The sequence below is a fragment of the Varanus komodoensis genome, unplaced genomic scaffold, assembly GCF_004798865.1.
Source record: "Varanus komodoensis strain SLA01 unplaced genomic scaffold, ASM479886v1 scaffold16, whole genome shotgun sequence".
Taxonomy (NCBI): Eukaryota; Metazoa; Chordata; class Lepidosauria; order Squamata; family Varanidae; genus Varanus; species Varanus komodoensis.
The window spans coordinates 20,141,723-20,156,960 of record NW_025335468.1 but is presented as its reverse complement, the minus strand read 5'-3'; the positions used below and the strand labels follow the sequence as shown (position 1 = coordinate 20,156,960).

The window sequence follows — 15,238 nt, the reverse complement described above, 5'->3', positions numbered from 1 at the left end:
GCTAAAAGCCTTGACAATAATGTGTGATACATTACACATGTGTAATGGATGCAGTATGGAATGGATGAAACAAGCTTTGAGACCCAAACTATTTAAAACAGTCTTTCTCAGAATGGTGGTTGTTTCCATGGGTGTGAGAAATGCCAGCAGAAGAATGCTAAGCATGTGTGTGTCTTACTGATGATGGGCCTCTCAATTGACACAGTATAGGATTTTCCACTAGAATTGATTGAAAAGAGGACTGCTGTTTACACAATTAGGTTAGGGTGGGGATCAAGTGAGAGAGAAAGAAAGTCAGATTTTTAGTGGTTCTGAAAAAAACTTCTAGAAGGGAAGAATGTAATCCCATGGATGTTATGAAACACTGATTGCAACATACTAACAGTGCATTGATGGACTAGAATCCCTAATACTTGGATAATTGAAAATGTTCCTGATCCTACATGCATAGTTCCTTTGCGTAGTATGCAGAATGAATCTGTGGATGACAAGAAGTCAGATCTATTTGAGGTTTCATTGGTCCAACATATGGGGCAGAACATTTTCTCAAAGCAAGCCAAATCCTACAACATCACTAAAAACAAGCAGCAAGTACCAATCAGGAATTGGCAGAGCTAAACCAGCAAGAGAGGTGAGTATCAAAGAGAAAAAAATCAAGCATTTTGCAATAGATGTCCCATTAAGTAGGACAGAAGGGAGTTGGGGAAAATAGTATCATGAGATAAGCTTCATAGATATTGTAAAGTAACAAATGAACACACACACCTCTTTCAGAAATACTTAAAGCTGATTTTGATTTTGATTCCATCATAGCAATTCAATAGCTCACCAATTAACCTAGTAACTTCCCTACCTATACCATTATTCTATACCAGAGGTGGCCAGAGTTGCTCAAAGGAAGAACCACATACATCAGATGTTTGAGAGCTACAAGCAGGTGCTTACAGGTGGCGGTGGCAGGCAAAAGGGTGTCTGTGGGCAGCAGTGGTGGGCAGCAAGCAGCAAAATAAACTCAGAGCCACATGCAACTCCCAAGCCTTGGTTTGGTCACCCCTGTTCTAAACCATCCTCCGGTATAGAGAATGTACCATTCTCCCCAAAGATTGTCTGTTACATTTATTATCTATCTATCTATCTATCTATCTATCTATCTATCTATCTATCTATCTATCTATCTATCAGACTTCTATGCCGCCCCATTCACCGAAGCCTCGGGACGGCTCACAACCAAAAATAAACTTCAGTAGAATAATATAAATTAACAGTATAAATTAAGTCGCCCTGGCCAAAGAATAAAATGAATAAATAATATTAACAATTAAAATAACATTTGAATGAAAAGGTCTTCGCCTGGCGCCGAAAAACAAATAATGATGGCACCAGGCGGACCTCTCTGGAGAGCGCATTCCATAGATTGGGCGCCACCGCAGAGAAAGCCCTCCTCTGAGTACCTACCCTCCTAATTTCCTTCACGGAGGGTTTCCGGAAAAGAGCCTCTCCCTCTGATCTCAAGGGGTGAGCAGGCGTATATGGACGTAAGTGCTCCTTCAGGTAACCTGGACCCAAGCCGTTAAGGGCTTTATAGGTCATCACCAACACCTTGAATTGGGCCCGGACTTCAATGGGAAGCCAGTGAAGCTGACGGAGGACTGGAGTCATGTGAACATAACCTAGCTGTTGCTGTCTAGAATATTTTTATTTCTTTGAGTTGTTTCTACTATCTGTTAACAGAAAGTAAGTTTCTGTCTCCTTTTTTCCAGCACCAGAAACCTGTCAGAGGGCTTATCATAAACCAGTCTCTTCTGTGCCTCTGACATTTTCAGACTTTTTCCATGCTGCTAGAAATTTTAGGAAAACCAGGATTCCAGCCAGTCATATGTCATTGCTGTGAGTAAGGTCATCTCTTTTTGGAAAAGAAAAAGTATGTTTTGGCAGAAGAACTGGAAGAAGATGAAGAGACTGGGAAGAAGAAACACTAGATCAGCAAATTGCAGACAGATAGTTCTTTAATAGAGGATGGATTGGATGTCTACTAGGATCTTCACAGTGCAATCATCAGTTTTTGACTTCATTTACACGTCCTCTAACATTCTCTGCTGCAATGCATTCCACATGACAAGTGATAGGATTCATAGGAAGCTAAAAATGGTACTGCCCTGCGTCAAAGAGCAATATTCTATTACTAAAAGCACTGATAACTGGAGTTTTTGAAGAAAGGGAAAACTTCTTTAAAAAAATCAGAATCCCAATTTTATCAAATTAAATATAAAGCTATAACTTGGAAGATTATTAACTTGATGTCAGGCTAAATCTGTTTCATGTAGGATGTTAAGTTTGATTTAACTTTCTGTATTTATGAGTGCATTTCTGTCAGCTTTCTGTATTTCAGCACCTGTAAGATATGTAATAAAGAAAATGGAAAACATTATCTCTGTCTCTAATAAATGTTTGCCTGGTTATCTTGTCTCAGACAACTTCACAGTAACCTTTAGAATATTAAAGAGGTTCTTTGAGGGGGATAAAATGTAACATATTTCAAGGAATATGTATTTTCATCTACAATATAAAGCACTATAAGCAATATAAAGTCATAGGGATCTCATTCAGTGTTTTAAAACAGGACAAAATGAATCTGTTTCTTAGACTATTTTTTTCTTAGAATACCTAATGTAAAAATAATAATCTAATTGAATTTCTCCTCTCTGCTATCCTCTATAGTTATCTTTATTAAAAATAGTTTTGGGCCTTGTTGCTCTTTAAAGTGTACTTCTGGATTTAGTTCTGAAAGATGCCTTACATGGTAGGTATAGTAAATAGGCAGTTGGTTGCAGTTTCATGGATAAGTTGTTACTTTTATCTTTGCATTGCTTTGTGAAACAAATATCTGTGTTTCCTTGCTGAGAATTTTGGGGGTTTGTCCCTTACTCTTGAGGTATACAGAACGGCTGTAACAGGTGCTAAGGATATGGCATAAGTGTGTGTAGTTGTTGCAGTGCTGATGAAATAATTTATTTGAAGAACCTGGAAGTCTTGATTTCATTTCTAGTGGCAATCATTTATATTGGAGATCAGGAAGAATTTTTTGTCAGACTATCTGGTAACTCCTGTTTTTGTAGATCAACCTAATTGGTTGAGTTAGCTGAGTATATTTTACTGAATTTGCTAGTCATTCTGCTTCTAGCATGATGCATATCAGTTGATATAAATAACTTTAGGAAAGATAGCCAAATGATGGATCATTTTGAATTTGTTGCACCTGTATTCTTACAGTCAACACCATCTTCCATTGTATACTTTTTCTAGCCACACTGTTCATATATCCCAACTGTAGCATGATGATAACCCCATTTGTATGATATGAGGCAAATTTCTCGTATGTTTTCAAAAGATTAGTATTTTACAAATCATTTCTATAAATTTACTCATTTTCATTAATTTTTATTTTTATATATTGCCCCATTCCCACAGGCTCTGGGCAATTTGCAAGAGATTAAAACCAACAACAAATCAAATTTAAACTAAAAACAAGCATATTGATTAAAGCTAATCTGCATATTGCATGAAAACAACAGATGTCATCTTTTTGCTGCATTTTTAGGGTTAATACATTTAACCAACTGCCTCAGTGACTCCATCTAGCCACCTTGTCCTCTGCCATCCCCTTCTTTTGCCATCTATTGTTCCCAGCATTAGACTCTTCTCCAGGAGGGAGTCCTTCCTTCTCAGTAGGTGGCCAAAGTATTTGAGTTTCATCTTCAGTATCTGGCCTTCTAAAGAGCAGTCAGGGTTGATCTCCTCTAGGACTGACCAGTTTGATTGCCTTGAGGTCCAGAAGTCTCCTCCAGCACCACAATTTAAAGGCCTCAATCCTTTTGCGCTCAGCCTTCCTTATGGTCCAGCTTTCACAGCCATACATTGCAACTAGGAAAACCATAGCCTTGACTATACGCACTTTTGTTGGCAGGGTGATGTCTCTGCTTTTTAGTATGCTGTCTAGATTTGCCATAGCTTTCCTCCCCAGGAGCAAGCGACTTTTAATTTCTTGGCTGTAGTCCCCATCTGCAGTGATCTTGGAGCCCAGGAAATTAAAATCTGTCACTCCATTTCTTCCCCATCTATTTCCCAGGAAGTGAGAGGACTGGATGCCATGATCTTAGTTTTCTTAATGTTGAGTTTCAAGCCTACTTTTGCGCTCTCCTTCACCCACATCAAGAGACTCTTTAGTTCCTCTTCACTTTCTGCCATGAGAGTGGTATCATCTGCATATCTGAGGTTGTTGATATTTCTCCCAGCAATCTTAATTCCAACTGGTGATTCATCTAGGCTCGCCTTTCTCATGATGTGCTCTGCATATAAGTTAAATAGGCAGGGCGACAGTGTACAGCCTTGCTGAACTCCTTTCTCAATTTTGAACCAATCAGTGGTTCCGTGTCCAGTTCTCACTGTTGCTTCTTGACCCACATATAGGTTTCTCAAGAGACAAATAAGATGGTCTGGTACTCCCATCTCTTTAAGAACTTGCCACAATTTGTTGTGATCCACACAATCAAAGGCTTTAGCATAGTCAATGAAGCAGAAGTAGATGTTTTTCTGGAACTCCCTAACTTTCTCCATGATCCAGCGTATGTTGGCAATTTGATCTCTAGTTCCTCTCCCTCTTCGAAATCCTGCCTGTACTTCTGGTAGTTCTCGGTCCACATACTGCTGGAGCCTAGCTTGTAGGATTTTGAGCATAACTTTGCTAGCATGTGAAATGAGTGCATTGGTGCGGTAGTTTGAACATTCTTTGGCATTGCCCTTCTTTGGGATGGGAATGTAAACGGACCTTTTCCAATCCTGTGGCCACTGCTGAGTTTTCCAAATTTGCTGGCATATTGAGTGTAGCACTTTTACTGCATCGTCTTTTAGGATTTTGAATAGCTCAGCTGGAATACTGTCTCCTCCACTAGCTTTGTTGTTGCTCAGACTTCCTAAGGCCCATTTGACTTCACATTCCAGGATGTCTGGCTCGAGGTCAGTGAACACCCCATCGTGGTTATCAGGGACGTTAAACTCTTAATTGTATAGTTCTTCTGTGTAATCTTGCCACCTCTTCTTAATCTCTTCTGCCTCTGTTAGGTCCCTGCCTTTTGGTCCTTTATCATGCCCATCTTTGCATGAAACGTTCCCTTCATATCTCCAATTTTCTTGACGAGATCTCTGGTCCTCCCTATTCTGTTGTTTTCTTCGATTTCTTTGCACTGTTCATTTAAGAAGGCATTCTTATCTCTTCTAGCTATTCTCTGGAATTCTGCATTCAATTGTTTGTATCTTTCTCTTTCTCCCTTGCCTTTTGCTTCCCTTCTTTCCTCAGCTATTTGTAAAGCTTGTTCAGACAGCCATTTTGCTTTCTTGCATTTCTTTTTCTTTGGGATGGTTTTAGTTGCTACCTCTTGGACAATGTTGTGAACCTCCGTCCATAGTTCTTCAGGCACTCCGTCTATCAGATCTAATTCCTTAAATCTATTTGTCACCTCTACTATATCTTCATCAGGGATATGATTTAGGTCATACCTGAGTGGCCTGGTGCTTTTCCCTACTTTCTTCAACTTAAGCCTAAATTTTGCAACAAGAAGCTCATGATCTGAGCCACAGTCAGCTCCTGGTCTAGTTTTTACTGACTGTATAGAGCTTCTCCATCTTTGGCTGCAGAGCACATAATCAATCTGATTTCTGTGTTGACCGTCTGGTGATGTCCATGTGTAGAGTCATCTCTTGGGTTGCTGGAAAAGAGTGTTTGCTATGACCATCGTATTCTCTTGACAAAATTCTACTAGCCTGTGCCCTGCTTCATTTTGTACTCCAAGGCCAAACTTGTCTGTTATTCCGGTTATCTTTTGGCTTCCTACTTTAGCATTCCAGTCCCCCATGATGATAAGGACATCATTTTTTGGAGTTAATTTTAGAAGGTGTTGTAGACCTTCATAGAACCGGTCAACTTTAGCCTCTTCAGCACCAGTGGTTGGGGCATAGACTTGGACTATTGTGATGTTGAATGGTTTGCCTTGGATTCGAACTGAGATCACTCTGTCATTTTGGAGATTGTATCCCAGTACTGCTTTTCCTACTCTTTTATTGACTGTGAAGGCTACTCCATTTCTTCTGAGGAATGCTTGCGTGCAGTAGTATACCTGATGGTCATCTGAATTAAATTCACCCATTCCTGTCCATTTTAGTTCACTGATTCCTAAGATGTCGATGTTCAGTCTTGTCATCTCTTGTTTGACCACATCCAGCTTGCTTTGATTCATGGATCCTACATTCCAGGTTCCTATGGAGTAGAGATCTTTGCAGCATCGGACTCTCCTTTCATCACCAGATACATCAGCAACTGTCCTTTCGGCTTTGACCCAGTCGCTTCATTCTTTCTGGCACTACTAGTACTAGCCCTCTGCTCTTCCCCAGTAGCATATTGGACACCTTCCGACCTGAGGGGCTCATCTTCCGGCGTCATATCTTTTTGTCTTTTGGTACTCTCCATGGGGTTTTCATGGCAAAGATACTGGAGTGGGTTGCCATTTCCTTCTCCAGTGGATCACGTTTTGTCAGAGCTCTCTGCTATGACTGTCCGTCTTGGGTGACCCTGCATGGCATAGCTCATAGCTTCATTACTTGAATGTTTACTTGATCTTACCCTGAAATTTCTTTGAAGTGCTTCATGTGAGTCTATGATTCTGTATATTTATTAAAATTATAAATACGTATAAAGCATTTTTTTCAAATAGATACCAAAAAAAGTAACAAGTGTAACTAAAAATGTTCAAGCATCCATAGCATACAGTATAATACTTACCTAAGATTTTCTTTTTCAGATGAGCTGCTTTTGCCTCACATGAGAAAAATTGATGGCATGCTGAACGATAATAGAAAAAGGCTGCTTTCCAAATTACATTTAGAGCGTTCATTCAAGGTACTATAGTTAAAATTCTTTTATTTACCTCTTACAGTTCTCATATTACTGGAAAACTTTATAGAAAGTTGTTGAGCAGTGCAAAGCAAAAAAGTGGCTATACAAATTCCTGTTGTATTTTTGTGTATATTCCCTCCCATAAATTTGACTCTCCCAGCATTTTCAAAAAAGACGGGATGTACACAGTATAATATAAATCTAGAAATCCACTTGAATTTGGTAAAAAGCTATTGGATTGGTTTGTCTCCAGAGTTTTTAGTTTTTAACAGGGAACAGTGACCTCCCTCCCTCCCTCCCTCCCTCTCATTTGACAAATTTTCTTTCTTGAAATATTGCAAACTCTGTAATCTACTGCTTTTATGCTCTGTTTCAAGGCTGCTTTGGAAAGCTTTCCGGAACTGACAATAATCACTCGTGATTCTAAAACAAAAATGGGAGTCAGTGCAGTTTCTAGAATCAAAATGAATGGCAAGGCTTATAACAAGAAAACATTGAAGATTTCTAAAGCAACCACAAAATTAGCACAGGTATGTGTTTTTTTGTCCTGCCACATTTCTAATGGAAAGCAGCCACCATTCTTAGGATTTTCTTGATTTTTATGCATTTTCTCAAAATTGAACTATAATTGATGCTTTTCAATTACGCATTTTCAAAAACTACTGGTCCTTAAATTATGTGACTGTATCTTTAAAATTATGTGATTTGTTTCATTTCCTTTGATCTTTATTTTTTTGAAGACCAGCAACATATTTTATTCTACTGAGTACCTTGGAGTGAGGAATAGAGAACTGTTTCTTTGGGCAGACTCCAGGAAGGCATTTATAGAATTGGTGGAGGCATAAGCTCCTGCCTGGATTCTGTCCTGTGAGTGAAAGACTAAAAAATGGGAGCTATGTTACTCCCCTTTGAGCCAGGGAGAAACAAGGTGCTTTATGTCTTTGGGGTAGATCCCCTGTGGTAGCAAACCAGTGCACACTTAAATTGTAGTGCGACTGAACTCAATGGGACTTTTGTCTGAATAGATATGAATAGGATTGCACTACAGCGATTTCTCTCTGCACCAGTGATAGTATTTTAATAATATTTGCCATTGTTAGGCTTAATGTTAGCTCAAGAGGTGTGTTAACCTTTAATAATCTCTTTTACTACTTTTTCTGTCTTTCTAAACTGTTTTAAGAACTGTACTGTATTCCTACACACACATTCATACAGATTCTCTCTCTTCAGGACCTATAGTTACTTTATTATTACTGTATTATTAGCATTATTAAAATTCTGTATTATCTTTTATATTAATATTAATATGATTCCACTTGATTCCACTTACATACTAATTCAACTTAAGGATGATCTCGGGAACAGAACTCATTGGTAACCTGGGGACTGGGTGTAATAACAATAAACAATATGTAAAAACATTATATAATAAAAACCTGCAATAAAACCACACATCCCTACAGTTCTTAGCCAGCAGAATAAAATAGAAAGGCACAGTAGCACAGGATATAGTAAAATTCATAAAACCTTTAAAATTACCTTAACAATTAAAATATTGGGTAAATAAAAAAGTTTATTTTGGCACCAAAAAGAATATAAAGAAGACACCAGGTGAGCTTCTTTGGGGAACCGATTCGAAAGTCAGGGTGCCATTGCCAAAAAAGCCTTTCTCTTTGTAACCACTACCCTTACTGCCTTCAGAGGGGCTCCCTGAGAAGGTCCTCAGACGTAGATCTTAGGGCCCAGGTAGGCATATATGAGAAGAAGCATTCCTTTGGGTAACCTGTCCCCAAGCCATTAAGGGCTTTTAATGCTTTTGTCAACACTTTGAATTGGGCCCAGATTTCAATTGGTAACTAGTGAAGTTGACAGAGGACTGGCATTATATGTTCATATCTGCCAGTCCTTACCAGCAGCCTTGCTGCCCTATTCTGGACCAATTGAAGTTTCTGGACCATTTTCAGAGGTAGCCCAATGAAGACAACATTGCAGCAATCCAATCAAGAGGTTACCAGGGCGAGGTTCTGCCTGTCCAGCTAGGGTCGTAGTTGGTAAATCAGCCTAAGCTGATTAAAGGTATATTCACAAGTGCATTCTGAATAATTAAAAATGGTACTAAGAAACCTATCGTATATTGCAGCTAACAATGGCTATTTGTCTCTACAGGAGTTTGCTGTTGATCCAGAAAAAATTCCATTGTGTTCTTTGTATCATTCACTCCATCATTACAAATACCACATGTTTCTGAGGTGTAAAGTAGAGGTGAATCTTTCTCTAATTTATGTTACTGTGTGTGTTTCTAACTAAAAATTAAGGCAATTCACTGTGTATTATTAATTGTATTAAAATTAAACAGTTTGAGATGTTGAAAAATAATATGATGGTGATGGAGTTTTCAACCTGCATTGAACAGGTATATGTCCCAAAATATAAGTAGTGTTGTAATAACAATTGTTTAAAGTTACTTTGAAAGTGTATTTGTTAATGAAAGTCCATTCCTTAGGTGGAAAACATTGCAAATACATGAACAGTTAAAAAAAAAATGACTTAACGATTCTGAGAATTTCTTGCAATTGAAAAATTTATCTCATGTACTAAGTTTATATTGTGCCGATGCACTGACTTTCAGAAATCTAATCCACTGGTATTTCTAGAGTCAAAACAAATACTGCTTCACAGATTTATGATTCCATATCCCAGGGTTGTATTATGCCTTGTTCCTCCACTGTATCACACTGTTGCTTAAACATTTGTTCTTTCAAGCTTTGTGTCACCTACTCCCATCAAACCAAGCACTTTTTAGCTGGTTATTATGCAGAGATCCTTCTGTATTGTTAGATCCAGACAGTTTGCTGCTGTGTGAGAGGATCTGTTGACCTGGGTAATAATCCCATTAGAAGGGTAGATCAGAATATTTCGGATTTACTCTTGCAGACACTTTCTGAAATCCTTCCTTCCTGAAACACATTGGATGTAAGGGGCTAACACCATCCATCCCTACTGGATCTCAAAATTTCTGTTGCCAGAGGACATTCACTCTGTGCAGATCCTGGCCTAGTGAAGGATCCTGCCTGGAGCGTGGCCGATAGTACTCCATGCACCTCATCACGGGCCTCAATTTGCAAATCACTGTCAAAACATTGAAATTTCTAAAAGGAGACACATTCTCTTTGGCTTCACTTAAGCAAAGGAGAAACCATGTAGTTATTGACATTATTTTAAAGAGGCAATAATCAAAGTTTACCCTTTCTGCCATAAAGACCTAATAGCATTAGCCATATCAACTGAGATGATGGGAGATACAGTCCAACAAAATGTGTGAATCCAAAGATGTGAATCACTGACATACAGAGTATTTGTGAGTCATGAATACAGAAGCATGGCTTCAGTCTAGAAATAGAGTCTCAATGGGCTAGAAATTTCTTTGGTAAATTTTTATTCATATAGAGGTTGTTCATCAGTCAGAAAATAGGATATTTTCATGGTGGGAGGGTATGTGCTTCAATTTATGAGCATACTGAGAACATGTGACTATTAGCAAACTAACTGCTTCTTGTTTTATTTGTTTTATTAATAGATTTCATCTGTTCAAAAGAAGAATGCAGATCTAGGCCAGGAGCAGATTGTACAACAATGCATGAAAAATATAAAATGGGTAGAGGACCTTTTTGAGAAGTTTGGTGAACTGTTGAATCACGTACAGCAGAAATGTTCATAACAAACTTTGCCGCAAATTACTTTTTTTTCTTTCACATGTTTCAAAAGAAACTGAAAGTCAGAAGCTCTGATCATGCTAGACTCTATTCTAAGTCAGAAGGATTTGTTGTGTTCTTGGTTCCTTGGCTTCTGATAAGGAAAATTACACAGCCATGCAAATAGAACTACAAATGAACCTCACTGCATTTTTAACCTGAAGTATGATTTTTTTCTATTTTGTAAATTCTTATATTGAAATAACTTTTGGGGTTATTTTTCACAGTTGATCAAAGCATGCACTAAATATATATATTTTTTGGCTATGATGAAAATAAGAATTAAAATGTCATGGCTTTTTCTGACTCTGAACACTAAGAAGAGTCTGGGTGGTAAATATTTACATTTCTCTGACTTACCAAGTAGAGTCTTGAACATTTTGAAAACAGAGCAAGTATGACAGGAAATTCTAATTATGAATAATCACCACCATAGATTCTGTTTTATAGACTCCTTTTACTGCTGTTCTGTTCAGTTGACTGGACATGGAATTGGTGCAATCCTGTGACTGCTATTTTGTGTCAAATTATATTGTAATGAAAAACAATGACCATAACTATTTTCCCTGTTTTTGAAGAAAAACTTATTTTTCTTTATACTGTGCTTTTTCCCCTTTGGAAAGAAATCAATTGTACATTTTATCTCAATAATAGCTGTATTTTTCACAGAGAAAATATTGTGGCTTAAAATTCTTTCATGTATCTTTGTAATACACTTCCTGTTGCTTTCCATAAATCCTGTTCATTTTATATATTAATTTCATATTGTAAACTATGTATCTTGAGATAATCCTTTTGTTTATACAGGTTTGCTTCAGTGTTAACCAGGAATAAGACATACTACTAGACTTTATAAGTTTGCTTTATAAGTATAGTTGTGTTTAAACACTGCATTTTATTTTCTGATACATGGAAATAAATTTCTTACTAAAATGTCTTGATTAACTGAAAGTTTCAATGAACAGTTACTATATTTGTCTTCTGGACAATGAGGACTGATGATTGAATGGACTATATGCAGTGTTAAACACAGCCAACATGGATGTTTTTTAGAACTGGTAATGGCAGAACTGTTCACTTCTTGGTGCCTTTTCAGATCCTCAGACATACTTCTATATTGTTTTTCTCTGCTGAGTTATTCTTAATCAGTAGCACCTAGTAGTCACACTTAGGCTACAAATGTGTTAAGCGCAGATCAGTAGGAAAATTTCTTCATTTGCCAACAGAATGCCTTACCTCAGTCATTGATTCAAGATATGTAAGTCCTCTGCTTGGAGTTGTGAAAAGACTGAACGTATTGTACTTTGTCAGATAATATATGAAAATAATTCATTTGTCTTTTCACTGCCACTTAGTGCCTTAATTTCAGCCAAGAAAGCAGGATTCCTCATTCACTAGCCAACCAGGATATTCTTGTATGTAGCATGGTGTATTTTCCTTAGTTGTACATATGTTCATTGCACCTTAGATTTGTAAAGTATAATGAAGGGCTGTGTTCATGAGCAATTAAAATAGGATTTCAAAATATCAAAGGATAGCATTTTTTTATCTTTATCTGTCTTACTGTGCTGGACAAGCTCTGCATTTTCAAAAAATTACTTCATGTTTTTGGTACTCTTCATTTCTCTGTGAGGAAAAAAAACTCAGTGAAAAAGCTGGTAGAGTTTTCTGTTAGTATTTGTTTAAAAATTTCTCATAATGCACTTGCATTGAAAAAGCAAGATTTTGTTACTGTGACTGTACGTATACTATATGTCTGCTGGTCCTGTAGCAGAATCAGTGGTCTTAGAGTTATACAATGTTAGGGCTGCATCTTGATCCTTTGCTTAGAAATGTTTTGAAGCATACATCTACCTGCAAGGAAGACACCAATGCTGCTGAATTATTTTGGAAATTTCAATATGAACACACTTCCTAGAAACAGATGTATATCTTAACTCTTCACTGATATTTTAATCCTAATATCCTGTACCCACTTATCTGGGAGTAAATCTCATTTAACCCATTGGGACTTACTTTTGAGTAGACTTGTGTGGGATTGTTCTGTAAGACTACTTTGTGTTAGAAAAAGATTAGTACATTCTTTTTATATTATAAATGCAATATTCTTAAGACCATCGTGTAAATTACCTGCTTGTTTGGAGGATGGTATGGAAGGGAGATATAGCAGCCATATATATATATATATATATATATTGAAATTAAGGTTCAGAAATGCAGACCAAAAAAATTTACAATAAATTAATATACATTTCAACATTCATGGAATACTTGCATGTAATGTAATAATAATAATAATAATAATAATAATAATAATAATAATAATATAGGGAGAACATGACTGACTCCGATATATGAAATTATAACTTACTAAATCATTTATGGCAAATAAAGAACACAAGTAGGTGATTAACATTATTCATATGTTATGCTCCTCTTTTAACAGGTGAAACTTTCAGAGATCTGTTGCAAACTCTTTTTAAAATCATTTTTTATTTAGCTGGAGGGGGTGGGGAAGAGTCAGGGGATTCAACTTGCATGAAAGTCATTTTGGGCTACAGTCCTAAACTCACTCACCTCAGAGTAAGCCTGTAGTCAGTGAGACTTACTTCTGAGTATAGGATTTAGGATTTCACTTTTGGCTTTCTATTTCATTTCTAGGGTAAGTAGAGGGCAACTCTCAAGTAAAGAATGTAGAAGAAGCTCCTCAGGACTCAGCTCCTCTTTCACATCAACTTGCCCCTTCTCAATGTTTTTCATGGAACTTCAGTACCTTGCAGAAGACTTGGGTGCCTCTTCTAGAGTTCTCAGTTTATGCAGAGCACTGATAAGGCTACTGGGTTGCAATCAAAGCCCCTTGTGAGCTGCAAATGTGCTTTGGAACATACCTAGTGCTGTGCTTTGCACTGCAGGGAAAATTGGGTGGGTAACTTAGCAGCAGTGTTTTTGTTATATTTGTCCACACTTAACATTTTCATTATGGTATCACTAATAAGCTTCCAGGAAATCCCAGTGTTCACTGAAACATAAGAAAACACCTATGTAGGAGGATTTCTGAGACAGTCAAAAGACTAATTTTGGGGAATGAAGTACCATTTGTGCCAAATATAAATTAGGATTTTAGGTTTCTTATACCAACAAGAGGTGGAGAAGATTATGGCCACAGTCAAGGTAATATTTCCTGAATGGAATGTTCATATTGAAGAGATACAGTATCAGCAGTCCAGAAATAAGTTGATTGCTCATTTGATTTCTAAACATATGTTAGAATACCCTATAGGCCATTAAGTATATCGCTTAGGCTACAGTCTTAAATATTTTTCCTTCCATTGTCTCCTGCAAATACTTTTGCGTGTATGCTTTGACATTCTTGGGGAAATTGTCGGAACACTCACAATAAAGAGTTTTAAAGATTTTGTGCAGCTAAAGCCCTCACCTAAATATGCTGAAATCATTGGGAATTGCTCCCACTTTCCAGTTGGGATATAACTTATTTAAATACTTCAGAACATGTAGTTATATTCCCCTAATATCACAAGAGAATGGAACTGACACTCTACAGAGATGCATTGATTTTCAAATGTTCAGTACCTACTAAAATGTAAAATCTTGATAATTTGGTATAATTTAGAATGTGATACCAATAAGGGCAAGCTAACAAACTGATGTACTGTGTAAAACTCTAGGTTATGGAATCCTTTGCTTAGCATTGTTTCATGTTCTGATCTCTATAAAGAATGCATAGCCTGTGATCTTTTCCTTTCAAGCTTCTGTCATCAGTGAAATAGCTGGATTGTACAGCCTTCTTTATCAGGACATTGTATCATTTCCCTTTGCTTTGAGTAATATATGTTAAAAGGAAACTCAAACTGTCTTCCAATAAGCAGTCTTCATAGAGGAAATATATTTTAAATATTTAAAATTTTACTACTATTTAAAGTAATTTAAAAATGAGCAAGCCAAAACTTTTAGGAAATGGAAAATCAGTGTATAGTAACTTCAATTTTGTCGATGACAATTTCATGTTTGGCATCATACGCTAACATAATTTTTGTATATTGTTATTCAGAGCACATCCTTCTATATATCTTCTTATTTAAGTTAATATTCACATGTCATTTACAAATGCATGATAATACTTATCCTTTGTGTACTGCAAAAATTAGGGCAGGACTAAAGAAGGATGCTTTTTCGTCCCTTTTCAGGTGGTCCACAATGTATAGAGTTATGAAAAAGTCACAGTTTTTTGTATTGTTGGTTTGATGTTACTAAACTCATTAAAGTGAAAATACTTTTTCAAAATACCGTCCACTTGTTTATTGTTTAATCCAAAATAGTCAACTTTTGTCTAAAAGAATTGCAGTAGTTGCAGCAAATTGAACACCTTTGTTCTAATGTGTACTAATTAAATTAGTACTCTAATAGTGCGATTGTCCAAATCTTACGCTCTCTAATAGACCAAACAGTTGATGACCACAGTCCTCACCTACGCCCAAAAGCATCATTACCTCTGACTTGGTGTGAAGGGTTTCTAAGCACA

At 37.0% G+C, this 15,238-nt stretch overlaps 1 protein-coding gene across 2 annotated transcripts in view; it reads left to right on the top strand.

Moving 5' to 3' along the window:
• Positions 1-15,000, top strand: part of QSER1 (glutamine and serine rich 1) — a 54,151-nt gene extending 39,151 nt beyond the window's left edge. For both annotated transcript variants that reach the window (XM_044425570.1, XM_044425569.1), the window contains exons 10-13: positions 6,852-6,949; positions 7,324-7,476; positions 9,113-9,208; positions 10,524-15,000. In XM_044425570.1, the coding sequence (XP_044281505.1) occupies positions 6,852-6,949; positions 7,324-7,476; positions 9,113-9,208; positions 10,524-10,664 (488 nt within the window). In that variant the 3' untranslated portion in view covers positions 10,665-15,000. The remainder of the gene's footprint in view (positions 1-6,851; positions 6,950-7,323; positions 7,477-9,112; positions 9,209-10,523) is intronic.
• Positions 15,001-15,238: the final 238 nt, after the last annotated feature.